Raw genomic sequence first — 18,709 nt, 5'->3', positions numbered from 1 at the left:
GAAATGGAGTTAAGTTGTAGCCTCTGGTCAGCCCAAGTCATACTAATGATGGTCCTACCAGGGTTTTTTTTTTTATTTATTTTTTTTAAACTACCAGGCTATTGCTATAATTGCACCAATGACAATACTGCGAATGCCAATTAAACTTGCTGCAGTATTGTCCAAAATATTGAAGTTCAACAAAAAGCCATTTGTGTGGCAAAGTCAAAAAGTAAAGCTGCACACTCACGCACAATAGCAAGAAATATCCAGTAATGTGCGATCTTCAATTAATTATGGGAACTTACCATTCTTTCCCTTTCATCTGGTTTACCTCCATCTGATGAATGCTGCAAATGCACAAGAAAAGTGTCAACTCCAGTATTTAACCAAGAGTTCACAAAATGATTTGTCCAGTTCTTTTTTTTTTTTTTTTTTTAAAGTGGACATAAATTTGTCTAATTAGTTCCGCACAATCCTCAATACCATTTTAGTCCAAGTACTACTTCATCCTTCAAATTCAAAGTCTGTGTGAGAATATCAACTTTCAATGCTAATTCCCTAATTAGAAGATTCAAACCACATCGTTCAATGACAAATGACTTGTGTTGTTTGAAACACCACAAAGATAACTACATGCAGATGCCACATTACCTCCTGTAAACATACCACCTATCAGTAATTTTTACTGATTTTTCTTTCCGACTTTGAAGGCAAAAGTGGATTAAGTTTCATTGTTGCACTGACATCTCGTCATCAGTGACGCTCCAACACAGTATCAGAAAATCAAAAACTTCCTCTGCATATACATCATCTCTGAGATAAATTCATTTATTCAATTTGCCACAAATCAAAGATTTTCAAGTCTAAATATTTAAGGCAAGGCTTAATTTTAAACAAAAATGCTCAAACTGCATTAATAAAACTAACGCAGCTGAAATCAACTGGAGGTGTCCTATTCTGATGTATCCCAGGACATTGATGACAAAGTAAAAGTAATTCATTTTTGAGAAGGGCTTGTTTATGGTCCAACAAGTAGGACTTGGCGCAACATTGTTAGAGCTGCATTATCCACTACAACACCTCATTGAAACTATACCACAGACTCCAAAGAATGGGTACAGTATCTTAAAATAAATCTTTTCAAAAGTTGATATGTTCAGGGGTGAAAATTCTGTGCAGCTGCTGGTCTGTCTTCAAGCAGAAAAAGCATTGTTGGCAGAAAATGCAAAACTTCTTTGTTGCATTCATCATTTCACATATGGCAAAATACATTGAATAAATTTGAGTCACCAAAAATGGTTGTTCTACAAATAGACTAGATTTGTATATGCTTCAATCCTTCACAAACAGCAATCTCTTTTATGATTAAAACAAATTGAACTGCAATTTACCTTGCACATCTAATGTGACATGGTACAACTGAATTAAACTTGCAGATAGCTGAATGACCTGTGCATTGCATCACTCACTCTTCAATATTTGTTATTAACTCAGTTTATTTTTGTTGAGTGTTTAATAGGGCAAGACTAAACAGGACTGACATTTGAGTAGCATTACAGTAATAAAACTGTTTGTCTTGTGTCCTGATGCGCGAGCTGAAAAGTTAGAAAACCAGCCAGGAAGATAATAGTTTCCGTAGACCGGACAGTGGTCTTAAGGTTCAGTATATTTCACATAGCTCGGCTTCACATTTCACATGCATGGCAATTGTTGCACCATTTACTGATGTGCTGCAATGGTCTCTTTGATCTTTCATTCCTAACTTGCTTTATAAACACCTCTGTCGTAATCCTCAAAATTTTATTTATAAGTATCCCACATATATGCCTCCCCCAGCCAATTTTATACAGAAGTCACATTAATAGTTTGCTTGTCAATTACTGGACTTTTTCCTTTTATTTAGAGTAGCTTACGAGTTCTCATCAACACCCCCACAGTTAATAGGTCCACTCAACCTTGCACCGTTTAGCTTTGCTTTTTTTTTTATAATCACAAAACACTCGAACATTCTGACATGAGAAAAATGACAAAAATGAACGGTTTCTAGTAAAACTGCAAAAAAGGCACTCCTCTCAATTTACAGAGCATAAAATCAGGTTAAAACTACAACATTTACAAAGAATTTTAGAACAATGATAGAGAAGGCATGCCAGCCACCTAGAATTTGCATCACACCAACCTCTTTCATAAACGCCTTTCCGATACGAACCACCTTAGCAAACAAAATGGGGTCATGCCATAGGTGAGGGCCAAGGTAGCACAGCATACTGAAGACTTCTTTTCTCAAGTCCTCAAATGTTTCTATTGGTTTTGGAGCCTTTTCATTTCTAAGCGACAGAATTACTGCTCCTTTGGCACCCTTTGGTACACCAACTCTGCAAATAAAATGTGAAGGATTTATACAAATATAAGACAAGTTGATCAGAAAAGGTCAAACCAGATAAAATGTTTGACATTAACAAAATCTACAAAAAGGTAGGAACACTATGAACTTGTGTAAATATCAGGCTGCAGCTGATGCCAATCAAATATTTTTGAACGTGTTCAGTGAATAATACTACTTAATGTATCCAAGTTTCATGAAAAGAATTCTTGTTGAAGTGGAGTCCATAAATTGCATTAAAGAAATCAGATAGTTGCTTGAAATAGAGAAATACTAAAAGATGAAGTGGAGTGAACAGGAGAGTGATATTAGATTAGTGGCTTATGTGGAAAAAACCCAGCACAAACTTGTTTCTGCGCTATAACATTCAATGTTTCGAAGAAGCAACACAATTACCATGATGGATTCCTTGATCTCCATGCATAATTTTAATTTTTCTCCAATATTTCAGATATTACTTAGAAAATCGTAGTTTTTAAATGCTCTCCACTCAGGAAAAACCAGAGATAGTCAGATTCCTGATTAACAGATATGACAATGATTTAATTCTACAAAATATGCACTCCAGTACAGTTTAAGATTTCAACAAAATATTTTATTATGTACTAACCAGTTTAGAGAGGACATTTCCCAATGGTAAAATTCACTAAGTTTTTACAGCTAAGTGACACTGCTCATTTTGATTTTGAAGTTTTTTTTTAATCCTCTAAACTTCAATGTTATTTTTTTCCCTTCCTATTTCCCCCAGAAACCTCATTAGTTGGCCCAACTCCAGTGGTTACACGGAGATGGTGTAAAGTCAGTAGTTATACATTTTTCTTAACATTCTTTACCAAGCGAAGTGCTCTAAATAAATTAGTTTTATCAAGGACGACAGCACAGGCAAGATTTTAATCAGGAATTGTACCTTGCTCTGCTAATGCCTAGATGTTGATTCAGAGGATTTTCCATCCAGGTTTAATTAGAATTCTAAGACAGCTTTTGGACATCTGCTGTATTTCCTAGCAACACTGAGGTTATCATTCACATAAATATGTGGATACAAGGCACTTATGAAAGTCCAATAAATTATTTGCAATCATCTCTAAAAAGGGTTATGAAAATTTATTGTTTTTCCAAACTTATTTTAGTATCAGAAAGTTAAAAATATGCATTTTGCATGACATCGCTTATGCGGAGTCAGAAAATACACTACAATGGTAGGTGTGTTGTACCATATAACGTAGAATGAATCAGAGTAAATCAGAAATCTATGGAGCTTGGTTGGGTGAAAGGTCATCTCATGGGTCCACATGATGGAGTAGAGGGAGGGGTGAAATAAAATGAGGGTGGCCAAGGCTGCAGGTCCGATGATGGGCTTATTTATTTACCTGCCAGCTGAAGACAGGCTTACCTGGGGAATAAAAGCAATCATTTGTAGCAGCATTTATTAAAACTTCATATTTACTTAATTCATTATCAATCAGATGCCATTGGAGATGTCCTCATGCAGCAGTCTCATATGGATGGGCTAAAATTATTTAATTATATTTTCTTTTCATTTATTAAATTTAGGTTGGAACAACAGTATCAACCACAACTTGCATTTATATAGAGCCGTTCATGTATTTCCTAGCAATAGAAATTACTTACAAAAATACTTTGTGCCTTTGAGAGGCTTATGATTTTCATGTAGAAAAACCATCTCAAGGCGCTTCATAAAAACATAAATCAGATAAAAATGGGCGCCAAGTCAAAAGAGAAGCCAACAGAAAAAAGGACCAAAACCTTGGCCAAAGAAGTGGAGTTTAAAGAAAGTCTTAAGGAGAGAGTGAGGCAGAGGGGTTTAGGAAGGGAATTCCAGAGTGTGGGGTCTGGAGAGCTAAACACCTGATTGATGATGGTGAGGAGGAAATGCACACAAGAGGTCAAAGCCAAAGGAATTCCAGAGTTCTGAGTGGGCTGCAGGGGTGAAGCAAGTTCCAGACAGAGGGACAGGCAAGGTCATGAAGGTAATTAAACATAAGGATGATAATTTTAAATTTGAGGAACTGGGAGCCAAGGCAGATCAGCAAGAACAGGTGTGATGGGTCTGCCGGACTTGGTGGGTGATAGGGTAATGGTTAGCAGAATTTGGAATGAGCTGAACTTTAAGGAGCGTGGCAGACAGGGGACCAGTCAGGAGAGCACTGTAACGATTGAGTTTGGAGGGGAAATGGGTGAGGGTTTCAGCAGCAGGTGGGCTAAGGCAGGGTCAGCGGCAGGTAATGTTAAGAGGTCATCTTTCAGAGAGGATACAGGGTTGGAAGCTCAGCTTGGGGCAGACAGGACTCCAAGACTGTGAACAATCTAGTTCAACCCGACAGTGGCCAGAGAAGGGGGATGGAATCGGTGGCAAAGGTATGGAATTTGTAGTGGGGCTTAAGATGATGGCTTTGGTCTTCCAAATATTAACTGGAGAACTGAGCATGCAATACTGGAGGTCACACAAGCAGTCTGAAAACAGAGGCAATGGAGGGGTCGCGAGAGGTGGTGGAGATGGAGAGCTACATGTCGCAAGCATACATATGCAAGTTGGCCCCATGCCTTCAGATGATCTCCCCAAGGAGTAGCATATAGAACAAGGAAGAGGCCAAGGGTACTCCAGAAGTAAGAATGCAGAGGAGGGAAGAGAAGCCATTGCTGGAGATGCTCTGACTACAATCGGACAATGAAGAGTGGAACCCAGCGAGGTCACTCCACTGGACATTGGAGAAGGATGGTGTGGTCGACCATTTGAAAGGCTGTAAAGAAGCCTGGGAGAAAAAGGAGCGATACTGCGTCACAGGTCTCAGTCACGTGATAACTTGTGATTCTCATTAGGGCTGTTTCCATGTTGTAGCAGGGGTGGAAACATGATTGGAGAGATTCAAACATGGAACTGTAGGAAAGAAGGGCATAGATTTGGGAGGCAACAACACGTTCAAGGACTTCGGAGAGGAAGGGAGGTTGGAGATGAGGCCGTTGCAAGGTCAAAGGAGACGAGGGTGGGTTTTTTGAAGAGGGTAGTGACAACAATGGTTTGGAAAGAGAGGGAGATCGTACTCAAGGAGAGGAAACCATTTACAATGACAACTATCCTGGGGGCCAGTAAAGGAATTTGAGTTTAGTGAGAATGGGGCAAAGGAAGCAAGAGCTGGATCTGATGGACAAGATGAGCTTGGAGGGCACACGAGGGGAGTTAGCACAGAGAAAGACACGGGGCTAGGGCAGGATCAAGCCACAATTAATAATTTATCGATCAGCTCATTACTGCTAAAAAGGAATGCTGAGATGTTTGGCAACCGCTTAATAAGTTGCTGACTAGAGCCAGGACTGACTGGCCAAAGAATAATGAACCCAGGAGACACCACAAAGAACCAACATGGGAACCAGTAACATTACCAATTAGCCAATAAAAGTACATCATCAAACTGTAAGGCTAAAAGTGTTTCTCTGACAGATGGATATGACACAGACATGATGGACAAAATGGTCAGAGAAAATGGCTGCATTTGTTGCAACAGACAGAGGTTACAGCATTACATATACAGCAAGTAAAAAAAAAAGGCATTCTTCGAATATTGTTTAACCCCACCCCCCAAAGTTCTACAGTCACCGCTGGAGAAAATAAGAAAAGCAAACGCGACTTGGAGATATCACTATCAATTCAATGATTTGCATATATTACCAGTAGCTTTCCTGTGGCGTTGCACAGGAAGAGAAGAATAATTGCAGTCTTCAAGTGAAGTGGGCTTAGAGAGTATGAAATAAACAACCCAGGGCATGCAGATGTAACTCAATCCTTATTCTGAAGTTTTACATTTGCTCCTTATTTCTAGATCTGCATTGTAAACTCTCATGTATATTTACAATGGAAATTGCCTATGCAAACTTGTCATGCTGCGCTGCTCCTGTGGTCAAACAATCCACCAACACCATGTCTTGTCTCACATGAAGAAAGTCCACTTGGGAAAGTTGCCAGAGAGCAGCCAGCACTTGCGGAATTGCACCCCAGCATTGCTCAGTGCTTTCAGCACAGCAGAAAATTACAGGACTTTTTTGGACAAAATATTAACTTCTTAAAAAACACATGAAAACCACAGAGTAAATTAAACTCAAGGAATTTGCTATTAATGAGAACTATAAAATGCCCTTACCTTCTATACAAGGGTTCTGTGATGACGTGAATCAACTGGCAGAGAGCAAGTGCTATAGATTTGTGCGAGGTGGCATAGAAAGGTGGTATCTGATCCATGATACACTGCGCATGATACCAATCACCAATCTTCAGTAGAGCTTCTAATAATCCAAGCTTCTGATTGTCAGGAGGCTGAAAGGTACAAGTCATTTCAATTTAATTCCAACGGATTAACTGATCAAATGACAATTACAGTCAACGTCTAGTTTTGTTTCACGAATTAGAAAAAAAAACTACCGATAAAGTTATGAAGGCTCTCAAATGGAGTAAACTAAGGAGTTCACTGTTCCATCTACTGCATTCTATTTACAAATCTTACATGATACTTGAAGTAAAATAATTTTAAGACAAGGAACACTGTTAGTGCACATTAAAGCACTAATGCAGAGGTAAGGGACTCCAGTTCACATTTTATTCCACCAAACTCCTGATTGCAGCTATCTAGCATGTAGAGGTGCCAAGCATTGCATAATGGGGTGCGAGGAGAGAAAAATGAGACAGGGCTTCTCATTAGGCCACTATCATTTACCCAACAGCTAACTGAAAGCAACATTGGTAATCCTGGTCTGTGCCGAGTTAACTGATCTTACCAACACTTACTTCCATCATATCCTGAGTTAATTCTCAATCAAAAATACTGTACACAAATCAACTTGATCTTGCTGTGCAACACTGATTAACAGGTTGTTGGGTCAGTGAAATCACCTTTTGAATCGACATGATTAACAGTTAGTGCACTCTCTTGAATCTTAATTTAATTCAGGTTATCAAATATTCATGAAGTACTTAACGGTGAACATCTTGAAAAGTAAATGATGCAGTTTTGCATGAACTCTTACCACACCATTTTTGAGTGATTGAACTATCCCTTCAAAGCAAATTTTTGAGCCATGCTATGGGCGAATACACAAAACATCGGTTTCCATTGGCAGATTTATACAATTGATCAGATAACAAGAGTGGACAACCAATTACCTTAATATATTGTTAATTTATAATCTCACTACTTACTTTTTCATTCTTTTCCTCCTCTTTCTCTTTTTCCTTCTCTTTTTCATCTGGCTTGTCTGCCGAGAGTACCACCAAAGTAAGCTTTCGTGCAATCTGCTTAGCTTCAACTATTTCACGTTTGTGGTGTTCTAGAATGTTGGCATCTAACGGAAGAAGCTGGAAGAACAAGAAAAAGAGTTACAAATGGCATTTACCAATGAGAGATGGTGGGCTGCATTCCTTTTAATGGTAGCAGACCAAATAAGCATCTGTTGTGCCACCAAGCCATATTGGTTAGAAGGTCCTAGCTGAATTTCACGTCTGCACGTAATTTGCTGATCTCAGTCGTACAGCAGTTGGTGCACTGCAAATGGCCTTCAGCACCCCTGGTCCAATTAAAACAAATTGTTTTGGTTTTTTTTAAAAAAAAGGGGAAAAATTTAGCTTGGGCTCCTGTTAATAATTCAGCGACACATTAGAACATAAGACTTAGGAGCAGGAGTCGGTCATTTGGCCCCTCGAGCCTGCTCCACCATTCAATAAGATCATGGCTGATCTGATCTTGGCCTCAACTCCACTTTCCTGCCCGCTCCCCATAACCCTCTACTCCCTTACCATTCAAAAATCGGTCTATCTCCACCATAAATATATTCACTGACCCAGCCTCCACAGCTCTCTGTGGAAGAGAATTCCAAAGATTCACGACCCTCAGAAGAAATTCCTCCTCATTTCCATTTTAAATGGGTGCCCTTATTCTCAAATTATGCCCTCTAGTTCTGGATTCCCCCACGAGAGGAAACATCCTCTCTGCATCTACCCTGTCAAGCCCCTTCAGAATCTTGCGTTAATCAGAAACAGATTACTATTAATTATAACAAATACACCATCAAAACTTACTGCCATACAAACTCAAAAGGCCACCAAATTGACAAAGACCAGTCCATTCCCAGATCTTTATCTTCCACCTATAATTAAAAATCTTGGAAATCATCGGGTTTATTCTTCCACTGAATACAATAAAAATGCCTCGCCTTATGATTGATTTATAATTTCTGCTGAATCACACTCTGACTCCAGGTTCAACTTACTCTCTGGGATTATTCTTCCTCCTTCCAGTGATATTTAATTCAATTCTCAGCAAATCTCAATCTAGCCTCAAGATTTCCTGCACAACCTAGCTTCTCTCTTGACTTATCACAATGTTGTACTCCACTGATTTTGATCGCCCAACACCCACTTAGTTACATGCCAGATAATAAAGTGAGTGCAACACAATACAGTGAGTGCATCAGATGACTTCAACTACCTCTCTGGTGTCACAGTCCACTACTCAAAAAGCTCTCAATTCCATGAGCTGACTGCAAAAATAACATTTTCACATTCCATAGTGTGATATCATTCGAAGAACTTCGACAGACCGGACAGATTTGAAGTTTTGTCACTTAAATGTTCTACAGTCAAGTTCAATCAATTTCTAAATGGATTACATTAGGATCTATGACATATCTTCTAGTTTGTCAAAAGCAACAAGGTAAATGTCACCATAACATGTGTAATGAAAAGATGGATAGGATTAGCCCAGAGACAACAATCCCACACCAACAAATTGGATTAGAATGACCCATCTCAATTAGGTCATTTTCACACTACTGCAAATTGTTTCACATGTGCATATTACTTATTAAATTGCACTAAAGATTTAATAAAGCCGTCAGATTTAGTATTAAGACATTCAAGACAGTAAAATCAAGTTCAAAGGACTAATTTATCTCTCAATAGCAACATTTCAAATTGGTTATATAAACAAGCAGCATAGCTGCCAGCACAACTAAAAATGCTTGGTAAATATATTGGGCCTGAATTTGCAGTCAGAGGCTTCTAGCGGGCGGATGACTCCGACCAGCAAAAAATCTACAAAGTTAGCTTCTGCCTCGGGATCCACGGAGACTCACGCTCCTGGGCCTCAATGCGTAGAGGCCCACGTATCTCAGAGGTGCATGCGGTTGGCAAGCGCCCCTGGGGTCACGTGGGCCGGCCCAACAAATTACAGAAGGAGTATCCCCATTCATTATCAGGATTCTGCATGTATGGGAACACCCCAAAAAATCTCTACACGTCAAATAATTAAAAAAAAAAAAAATCACATTTATAATTAAAATGGCATTTAATTAAATAATTTTTAAAAATCCCGGAAACTGTGAGGCCCTTACGGGCGCACGCGCACCTCGTACGCGCCGCAAAATACATTCCATATGTTGTACACCGTAACGTAAAAGCTACACCTCAGTTTTGGTGAAAAATTCACGAGCTAGAAAATATAAAAATTTCTTTGGCATCAACGAACCTTCATTATAAAAGCTCAGTGTTCTGAGAGATCTCAATACCAATTTCTGAAGACAAGCCATTTAAAAGAGCCATTCTCCCTTCTGGAATGGTGAAACAGTGATAAACCCATGGTGAGTGCAGCAGAAATAAAAGTGAAGGAAAAGCTTTGTCGGCCCATCAAAATGCTTATATGAAAATATTTTACCCTGTGCAAAACTTGCCATATGCTATTTATTAAAACTGTCGACCAAGGTATTCCATTATACTGTTGTTTGCAAAATATTTCTAACATTTCAAAAGAAACCTCAAAGGCAGTTTCTGTAACCTGTGTAGTTTGGGTTCCTCCATGGCTCAAGTGAACTTTCCAGTGAGTCACACAGATCAGGAAGGTCCCAGTTCCAATCCATCAAATTAGCTGATGAAAGCTAGAATGGTAATTGGGGACCATGTGGGGAGCTATAATTGGCCTCAGCATCACTCAGTTAGGAAGGAGTTAATTGACCAGGATTCCTATACCTAATCAAATTCCAGTGACTTCTGCTGAAGGTGTGCGCACACGGATACAATAGATGGATTGGGCTCGGCCGTGAAGTCAGACAGTTAAATAACCTGTCAAGATGCACAGCACAACTCGCACATAAATAATGGTCACTTTGGTAAAGTATCACAGAGGGTACTCAGGACCCATTCCCCAGAACAGCCAGCACCTTCAGTGGAAGGATGCACAATTGCCACTGGACATTTTACACTTGTCAGATAGACCCTGAACATCCAAGCTAGATTAAAGTGAGATGCTAATGTACCAGAGAAACTCCAGTTATTGAATTGGAATGGTTTACTGATCAGTCCCATTAAAACACTAACGTCACCTTTGACGTTCACTGGCTGCTACCGTGCTATTAAAACAAAAAGAAATAAACAGGAAGCAATGATGTGAAGAGCTTTTTTTTTACAATTGAAGGTCACACAACTTGACTATGGATGATTTATACGGAGAGTACAGATATATGTAATTTAACCTGACACATACTCAATTTATGTTACAGCCCTCAGACAACTCATGCAGTTTTAACCAGGATCATCAGAAATGAATGCAGTTCCTCAAAATCATTACATTGAACACTGCCCAAATGCAAACCTTGTGCCAGGTGCTGCTAAATTATCAGTCTGCTAATAAAAAATTCCATTGCTAGAAATAGCCAAGAAATTCAGTTCCATTTTTTTTACTTATCCAATATGAATTCACTGCTTTTTTGTGCCAAATCTATAAACAGTACAATTTTTCTTTAAAAGGCATCACAAGATGCAGGGAGTTTACAGCAACTCTCAACCACTGCATAATATTTAGATGCCATATTATAACCAGGTATTAGAATGTGATCGAGAACTCCCTCTACCCAAAGGAGAATGTGGGAACACCATCACCTCCAAGTTCCAATCAACCCTGACTTGGACATACATTGTCAATTCTTCATCAACTATTTGGGAGACCCACCAACAATGAAGATGTCTGACATGTAAAAACTCAGCATCATGTTTAAGAGTAAATTCTGAAGTGGATGGGAGTGAGATGAACAGTATTATGATGGATAAACAGAAAGCGTAAGATCAGTGAATTAGACTAAAGGAAACTTAAGTGCCCGGACCGATGGGATACAACCCAGAATCCTGACGGAGAGGAGGGAAGAAATTGCAGAGGCCGTAGAATGATGGCCTAGAAATTGTAATGTATCGAATAATGCATCTAATCATCGATATATTCAAGGGGGAAGGTAGATAAACACACGGGGGAATAAAGAAATAGAAGGATATGCTGATAAGGTGAGATCAAGTCGGGTGGGTGGAAGCTCATATGGAGCATAAACACTGGCACAGACCAGTTGTGCCGAATGGCATGTTTCTGTGCCGTTCATTCTATGTAAAACTGTTAGATTTTAGAAAATTGATGAAAACTCACGACACACAAATTCAATAATTAGTTCACTTACATGCACGTAAAGATCATCAAGCTCTATCAAGTTGTGTTGTAGTAGTATCGCAGCTACCCGATAAAGTGAAGAAGGCGTCTCTCCATTTGGTTCCTGAAATTTTTTTTATTTTTTTTAAATAAGTTTAATTAAGCAGCAAACTTAGCTTGTTCACAGTACTTTAATTCTTCATTAAGCCTTACAAAATGTATTGCTCATATTTTCTTCTTTCCAATAATACACCATCAAATGCAGTGAAAAAAATTAAAAGCACATGCAACCATCACCATTTATTTTAAATATACAATAAAATTCAACACATTTATTCAACTTAGTTTTAAACAAAATTTCTACAATTTGAAAGATCAAACAGCGATTTAATAGTCTAAGATCAGAAAAAATTGTAAACTGCAATATCACATTCTTGTAGAAAATTGCAGATGACTATTTTGCCATGCACAAGATTAATGAATAAAAAGGAAAAGTAGCTGTAAACAAGGTAGTATCATGTGTTATTAAACTTATGGTGTCAATAGTGGGAGTGAGACATTTGAAGTTCATGTACTTGTCTTTAAAACAAACTGATTTAACAGATGAACAGCAAAATTGCATTAAGATTTCTAGCATCATTGCCAAGTTAAGGCATATAACTGCTTCAACTAATGCCACCATGAAAAATTTAATTCTCGATGATATTACATAATTGTCGCAAAAGAAAAACATCTCTACACCACCCACCGAGATAAGTGAAACAATGCAACAAAACAGAAAATGGAGAAAAATATTATACAACCTTTTAACTAGACACAACGTTATATCGTTGAATGCAGGTACTTACCTCAGTTTTGAGAGGCTGTCTTCTCAACACCTTTTCCCACAGTCTAGAACTAAAAGGCATCAGCTGAGCAGTTCTACAGTGCAGGAGGGAGGCGAGAGAATATACTATCAAAACAGATAAGTACCTCCAGTCAACATCAACCAACTTTAAAAAAAAATGTAATTGCTTAGAAAATACAAAGTAAACCACGCAAGTTCAACTCTGAAATGTTCACAGACAAGGTTTACCATGGGTATAGAGTTAATCACTATTCAATGCCATTGCTTGCGAGCCATCGATTAACACACTCTACATGTCACCATTACAAAACATGCAAGCAAATCAACTAAAACACTTTAAAAAAGGGACATGTTTCTACAGTACCTGATAAAATTTAAATTTGAAGCCCAAGATATGACAAAGAGTCTGCAGTTCGCACATGTACATGTAGGACTCTAGCAAAGGTACAAAAAAGTCATCGTGTTCTGGCCGACATTCATAAACTTCTAAGATAATATCCAAAACTCGATTTGGATCCAGATTAAAGCAACCTTCAGAAACAGAACAAATCTCATTAGTTCAGTAAAAGCTTCATAATATTGCTACAGTATATCCAAATATCCAGTGCATTTTACTTTCAAATGAATATGCTGATAACCTGGACAGTTTCAGTTTCTCATAAAAAAGGTTCTCATAAAAAAGGAACTTCTGGAGTATCTCGATTACAATTACAAAGCTGAAAACTGTTTTTAAACTAAAGCAAATCAACCCAGATCGTAACAGTTTCCAGCAGTAACAAGTGACTTCACTTTTCTTGCTATTAGATGGCCACGTTATTTGCAGGGCTAGAACTATTTTATAAGTTAAGCAACAATCTAGACCTCAATAAGGATGCCATTACTATTGAAGCATCATTTATGGTCATAAAATAAGAGCTACAATGACATCATAATTTTAATGACAATAGGTCTTATTAATTTAAAAATTATGTTAGAAACAAAACAAACAACTCTCTGGCACATTGTGCGGTGGATCCTTCATTGTGTTATTATGGAGGGGACCTTTGGTAGATAATGAATGCTCTCAATCAAAAACACCAAACTTTTGTTCTTAAATGCATGATACATCAATACCCCAGACACAGGAACATGGACAGGTGCAATCCATATAGCAAAAGAGCCATTTGCTGTATGTGCAAGCAATGTTCACTCAATTGTGTGCGCGTGCGGGACCTAGAAGTTTGCTGTGCGGCCGCACTTGGTATCTTGTAGGGCACAGCTTGTGAGCAGTCTTCTCGATTGCTGCACGCCATGCACGTGCGCAGTTTAGAGGAAATATTGTTGGCAAGTATATACCATAATTAATTCAACACACTTAGTGATCTATTGCTGTGGTGTATTTTAAGTTGCACTGCATTACCTATAAGTGATTTGATGTTTTCCAGTATTAGGTCACTTGTGAGGTTTCCGGATAAGTCTTGGCCCAGCTCAGTAAAAAGCTTTCCATAACCTTCATTTTCTTCTCGTAACAAATTAAACTTCTGCTGCTTATAACTAAGAATGAAAGAGTAGGTGAATAAATTATTGTAAAATTCCATACATGCATTTCACCTTAACCTTCAGTTCTATTCAGACACACGCACACACAAATCCCTACCTCGTTGCATGTCAGTGGTGTACTCATTAATCTCTATAACCAGTTGGTGAATGAGACACACCAACAACCTGAATGACCCAGTTTTTTTCTCCTATGCTACAGGAAAACGTTTTAGCTTTACCTAGTATGTCACAAGTCAACTGAAATCAAGAACACAGCAAGCGGGACAGAGGACATAAACCAGTTATACAAACTGATGCACTGCACCAGAGTGCTTCAAGTCATGTTAATATAAATATTATTAACTACCTGCATCAATACCAAACACACACAAATTGAAATGGTTAAGCAAATATTGATGTTCTTCCTTATGTAATAGTTAAGGATGCATTTTCAAACATGTAATCAACATTCAAGTCAACAAACCTATCACGGATTAGCTGACAACCCAAAATTTGGCCAATGCAAAATATTAGAGGAGTTAATACTTTTTATACAAGCTTTCTCCTATATCAATTCCTGTAGGCAGACAGTTCCTTGGATGGCAATTGCTCTCAGGAACCTATATCTAACAAGCCTAGAATGAGTGAAGGCAGACCATCTGACCTCGTCCATCTTCACCCAATATACATTTTATATACAAACATGATGTAGCCACATCTTTGAGATATGACTGCACATACTGATGTACCAGTGTTAAGACTGTTGTCATATTCTTCTAAACGATCGATACTTAGCATTATACTTACCAACAAGGGCTTCCAACTAAGGTGGCACTCCTACTCTTGCAAGGTTTGTCTCCTAGCTCTATTTCTGTAGTTAGTGTTAGTTAAGTTTCTAAATTAAATTATTTAAACACTGTTAATTTATATTTTTATTCTACTTAGTGTTTTCTTTCAACTGTCTCCACAAGCTTCAGACAGTTCACCAATCAAATGTTGGGCCTTCCTGCCCTGAGTCACACACCTCACATGACATCCTTCTTATTTACTGGTACAGGTACACTATCCCTTATCCGAAAGCCTTGGGACCAGCTGAGTTTCGGTTTTCGGAATTCAGAAGGTATTATTCTAAGACCGGGAAATTTGTATTTCATATAAATTTTAAAAGTTCAGGCTACCTCTTGCGACTGTTCCATGTCTCATTCCCCTTCCTGCTTCTCTGGAAAGCCGGATATTGGCTGACTCCTACTAAGCTGGCCCGCAAATCAGGTCAGGGGTCGGGTCGGGGGGGGGGGGGGCAGAAAAGAATATCGGACAGGCCGCGGTTGGGGTCGGGGAGAAAAGAATATCGGACGGGCCGCGGGGGGGGGGGGGGGGGGGCGGGGGGAGAAAAGAATATCGGACGGGCCGCTGCAGCTATCGGACGGGCCGCTGTATTGTTGGGTTCACTCTCCCGGTACCTCCTTCACACTGCCCGGCTCAGCCTGCAATCTCCTACCCAGGAGGGAACTCTGTGACCCTCTGCCCTGCTCAGCGTAAGTCGTGCGCCACTCTGGTCATGTCGTGCGCACGATTTACGCTGAACGAAAAAACTTTCGGTTTTTAGAGGTTTTCGGTTTTCAGAAGTTCAGATAAAGGATAGTCTACCTGTACTAGTAAACTGACCATATTGTCAATTTTATTTATTTATTTAATTAAAAGTGCTTGCAGCATTACAAATAGAATGGTGCAAGATTCTACTTATAGCACAATAAGCGCTTAAAAAAATTGCCATTTGGCTGCACTGGCAAATTTTCAATTAAGTTGCTTGCTACTCAGGAGCCATGGGGGTGCAATGCAGATCAAGTCCGTGTGGCTGGGACAGGACGGGTAAGGCTCAAGGCTGCACAGGGCCAAGACAGAGAGAGATGGGGGATTCCAAGGGCGTGTAATGAAGTTGCGGTTGGGCGGATTCATGGGATGGAGACAGAGTGGCAATGGTTCGTAAGGAGGGGTAGATAGAGGGGTTATGACTGACTTAATGAGGAGAGTGAATACATAATTAGAAAGGACATACGTAGCAGGGGATAAGTGACTCGGGGGTTTGAATGCAGCTTAGATCGGAGAAGGAGGAATGGGATCACAGGTGATAAGAGGGCGGGGAGGGACTGATGGTGGTGAGATGCATGGCAATGGAGTGGTCAGTGTTATGAGCAGTAACTTGACACTGAAAGGTTACAGTGGACGAGATAAACTATGGAGAAGGGGAGGGCAGCAGATACATGGTGGGGAGAGCAGGTGATATGGGATGGAGTTCAGGGGACAGAATGAGGGTCAGGGGATCATCTGGTGATGGTGGCTGGCAGGGGAAGGGGGTCATCAATATGAAAAACAAGCCAGTGCCAGCTTATGGAGAATAAACTGTGTGAATATGTAGTACCAAGAAAATCGAGACAGCGATACAACAGCGACAAAGGTGCAGGAAGCAGTGTGCGAGCCAATTGGAGCTATTAGTTCACACTTACATTGTTAAAACACAACACATCCTACCACTCACCATAAGCAATGCCACAGGACATTTGTAGCTTCACACACACCATCCAGCACAAGTTACTGAATTACAATCAGAAATAGGAACATGGCCCGGGGCACCAAGGCCAATTTTAGCATCCCAACTGCTACACCAGCTGAGATCAACTTACTTGACACAGATTAACTATTTGAAGCAGAAACCCTCTCGTTTATGTGGCTCAATTATACTCAATTGCCAACCAAGTAACCTGAATAGCTAGGAATATGTTACTTAACTAACATGGTGTCTGACCTAGCTGGTACAGCACCATCGTTAACTACCGCGCCATTCTACAGACGGCAGACATGTATAATATAAATTTGGGCAGACATGTTGAAATATCAATTCGAAGCTGTTGTTATTTCGACAGTTCAGTTTATTAAACAGTAAGCAGGAAAATGTACGGTTTGAAAAATGCAACACTTAAACTACAGCTAGTGTCAACTCAAGACAAAACATCTATTCAACTACTGTAAATTTTAAAAACAGTCTATTTAAATATCCAGTCATTTAAAAGTTGAATTTTTAAATTACCAACATACTTAATTTGTTCATATTTCTGCTCATCGATTGCAAATTTTAATCCTTGTGCATTTTCCAATACAAATTCTTGTGAATTTTTCCATACAGCGCAGCCTAAAACTTAAAATTCTGGGTTGCTATAATAGGACAGTTCAACATCTGCTTTAAAAGTTCCAATTAACAGTAAGAACTGAAAACAATTGGCAGCCCCTTAGCTTGGACCTTACCTTTATAAAGGTATGACTAGTTGTAAATGGATTACCTGTTCAAGACTCACTCATGTCATATTTGTAGAAATCTATGTGCCGCAGTAAGGATTCAACATACTTTTTTAATAAAAGAAGTTATTCAAATATAATGTTCAAATTACATATATACTATTTGGATACTTCTGTACAAGTACCACAACCTGAATGGATTTGTATTGAGGATATACTGTGAAGGAATACGCCATATAACCTATTCAGAAAAAGACACCATTCTATGAAAGAATTCTGGCCTCATTAAAACGTGACAAACTGGGTCTGGAAATCTAGAAACCTAACGATGAAAAAGCTGTGATAGCATTCTGGCTATAGAGATAACAGTTGTTGACACTGAATCAATAACCTTATTGAAACAGAAGGTTAAAGGCTCCTGACAGTCTGAACCTTTAGGAACAAGACAATAGTTCATCCTGTATAAGGTGTTTTAATTTACACCTTGTAAAGAAGCACATAAAAGTAACAAATATCTGCCTTCATAAAAATGATACCAAGTAAAGCGCACCTGCTGTTACACCGTTTTTTATGATAAACTTAGAACACCTAGAGGAGAGACATGGTTCTATAGTGCTACCAGCTGAGGTGACTAAGAATTGCAGGGGTCAGCAGAAAAATTACTAGAGATATTTAGCTTACGTCAGCAGAAAACCTTAAAGGAAATACCACTGGAAAAGGGTAGAAATATTCAACTCTCAAATGGGATAGTAGACTTGTTTAAAGGGGCAAAGCGATTCCCGGCTTCAGAGCCAGCTCTGTAAGTCTCCAACTCTTCGTACCACGGGGATCAAAAGGTACTGTATTTGATTTTGGTGGATATCCTGTAGAAAACTAAGAACTGTAAAACTGTAGCAAAGTTAAGATTTGACAGTAAGTCCTCTGATAATAGAATTGTAAGCCTTCTTTTTTTGGAATTGTTAATGTTGCGATTGACTCACCAACTGTAAATTATGTCGGTTCTTTAATAAATCTATATATTTTTAGAATAGTCTCACATAATACTTCTGTATCAAACTCGCAAACTCAATCTCTGTACACTCTTTGGTGAGGAGTTGCAGAATTCTGGGGGAGTTTTCCTGACCCTCATAATATCCGGAACGTTACAGTCCAGCTAAACTTATTAAAAGTGCTATCTGGAGGACGGTTACATTTTCAGGTTGTTCCTTTCCTTTAGGG

At 39.0% G+C, this 18,709-nt stretch overlaps 1 protein-coding gene across 3 annotated transcripts in view; it reads right to left on the bottom strand.

Moving 5' to 3' along the window:
* Positions 1-18,709, bottom strand: part of thoc2 (THO complex 2) — a 156,111-nt gene that overhangs the window by 99,942 nt on the left and 37,460 nt on the right. For 2 of the 3 annotated variants that reach the window (XM_085999429.1, XM_085999438.1), the window contains exons 7-13: positions 14,082-14,215; positions 13,047-13,213; positions 11,867-11,959; positions 7,575-7,730; positions 6,523-6,695; positions 2,162-2,357; positions 288-329 (exon numbers count right to left, since the gene is read on the bottom strand). In XM_085999429.1, coding sequence (XP_085855555.1) covers positions 288-329; positions 2,162-2,357; positions 6,523-6,695; positions 7,575-7,730; positions 11,867-11,959; positions 13,047-13,213; positions 14,082-14,215 — 961 coding nt within the window. Of the gene's footprint in view, positions 1-287; positions 330-2,161; positions 2,358-6,522; positions 6,696-7,574; positions 7,731-11,866; positions 11,960-12,683; positions 12,757-13,046; positions 13,214-14,081; positions 14,216-18,709 lie in introns of those variants that run through there. The other variant, XM_085999447.1, reaches the window with a different exon arrangement.

Source organism: Somniosus microcephalus, chromosome 1 (genome assembly GCF_052327205.1).
Source record: "Somniosus microcephalus isolate GS21.2 chromosome 1, FLI_Smic_1.0, whole genome shotgun sequence".
Lineage (NCBI taxonomy): Eukaryota > Metazoa > Chordata > Chondrichthyes > Squaliformes > Somniosidae > Somniosus > Somniosus microcephalus.
This window is presented reverse-complemented; position numbering and strand designations above follow the sequence as displayed.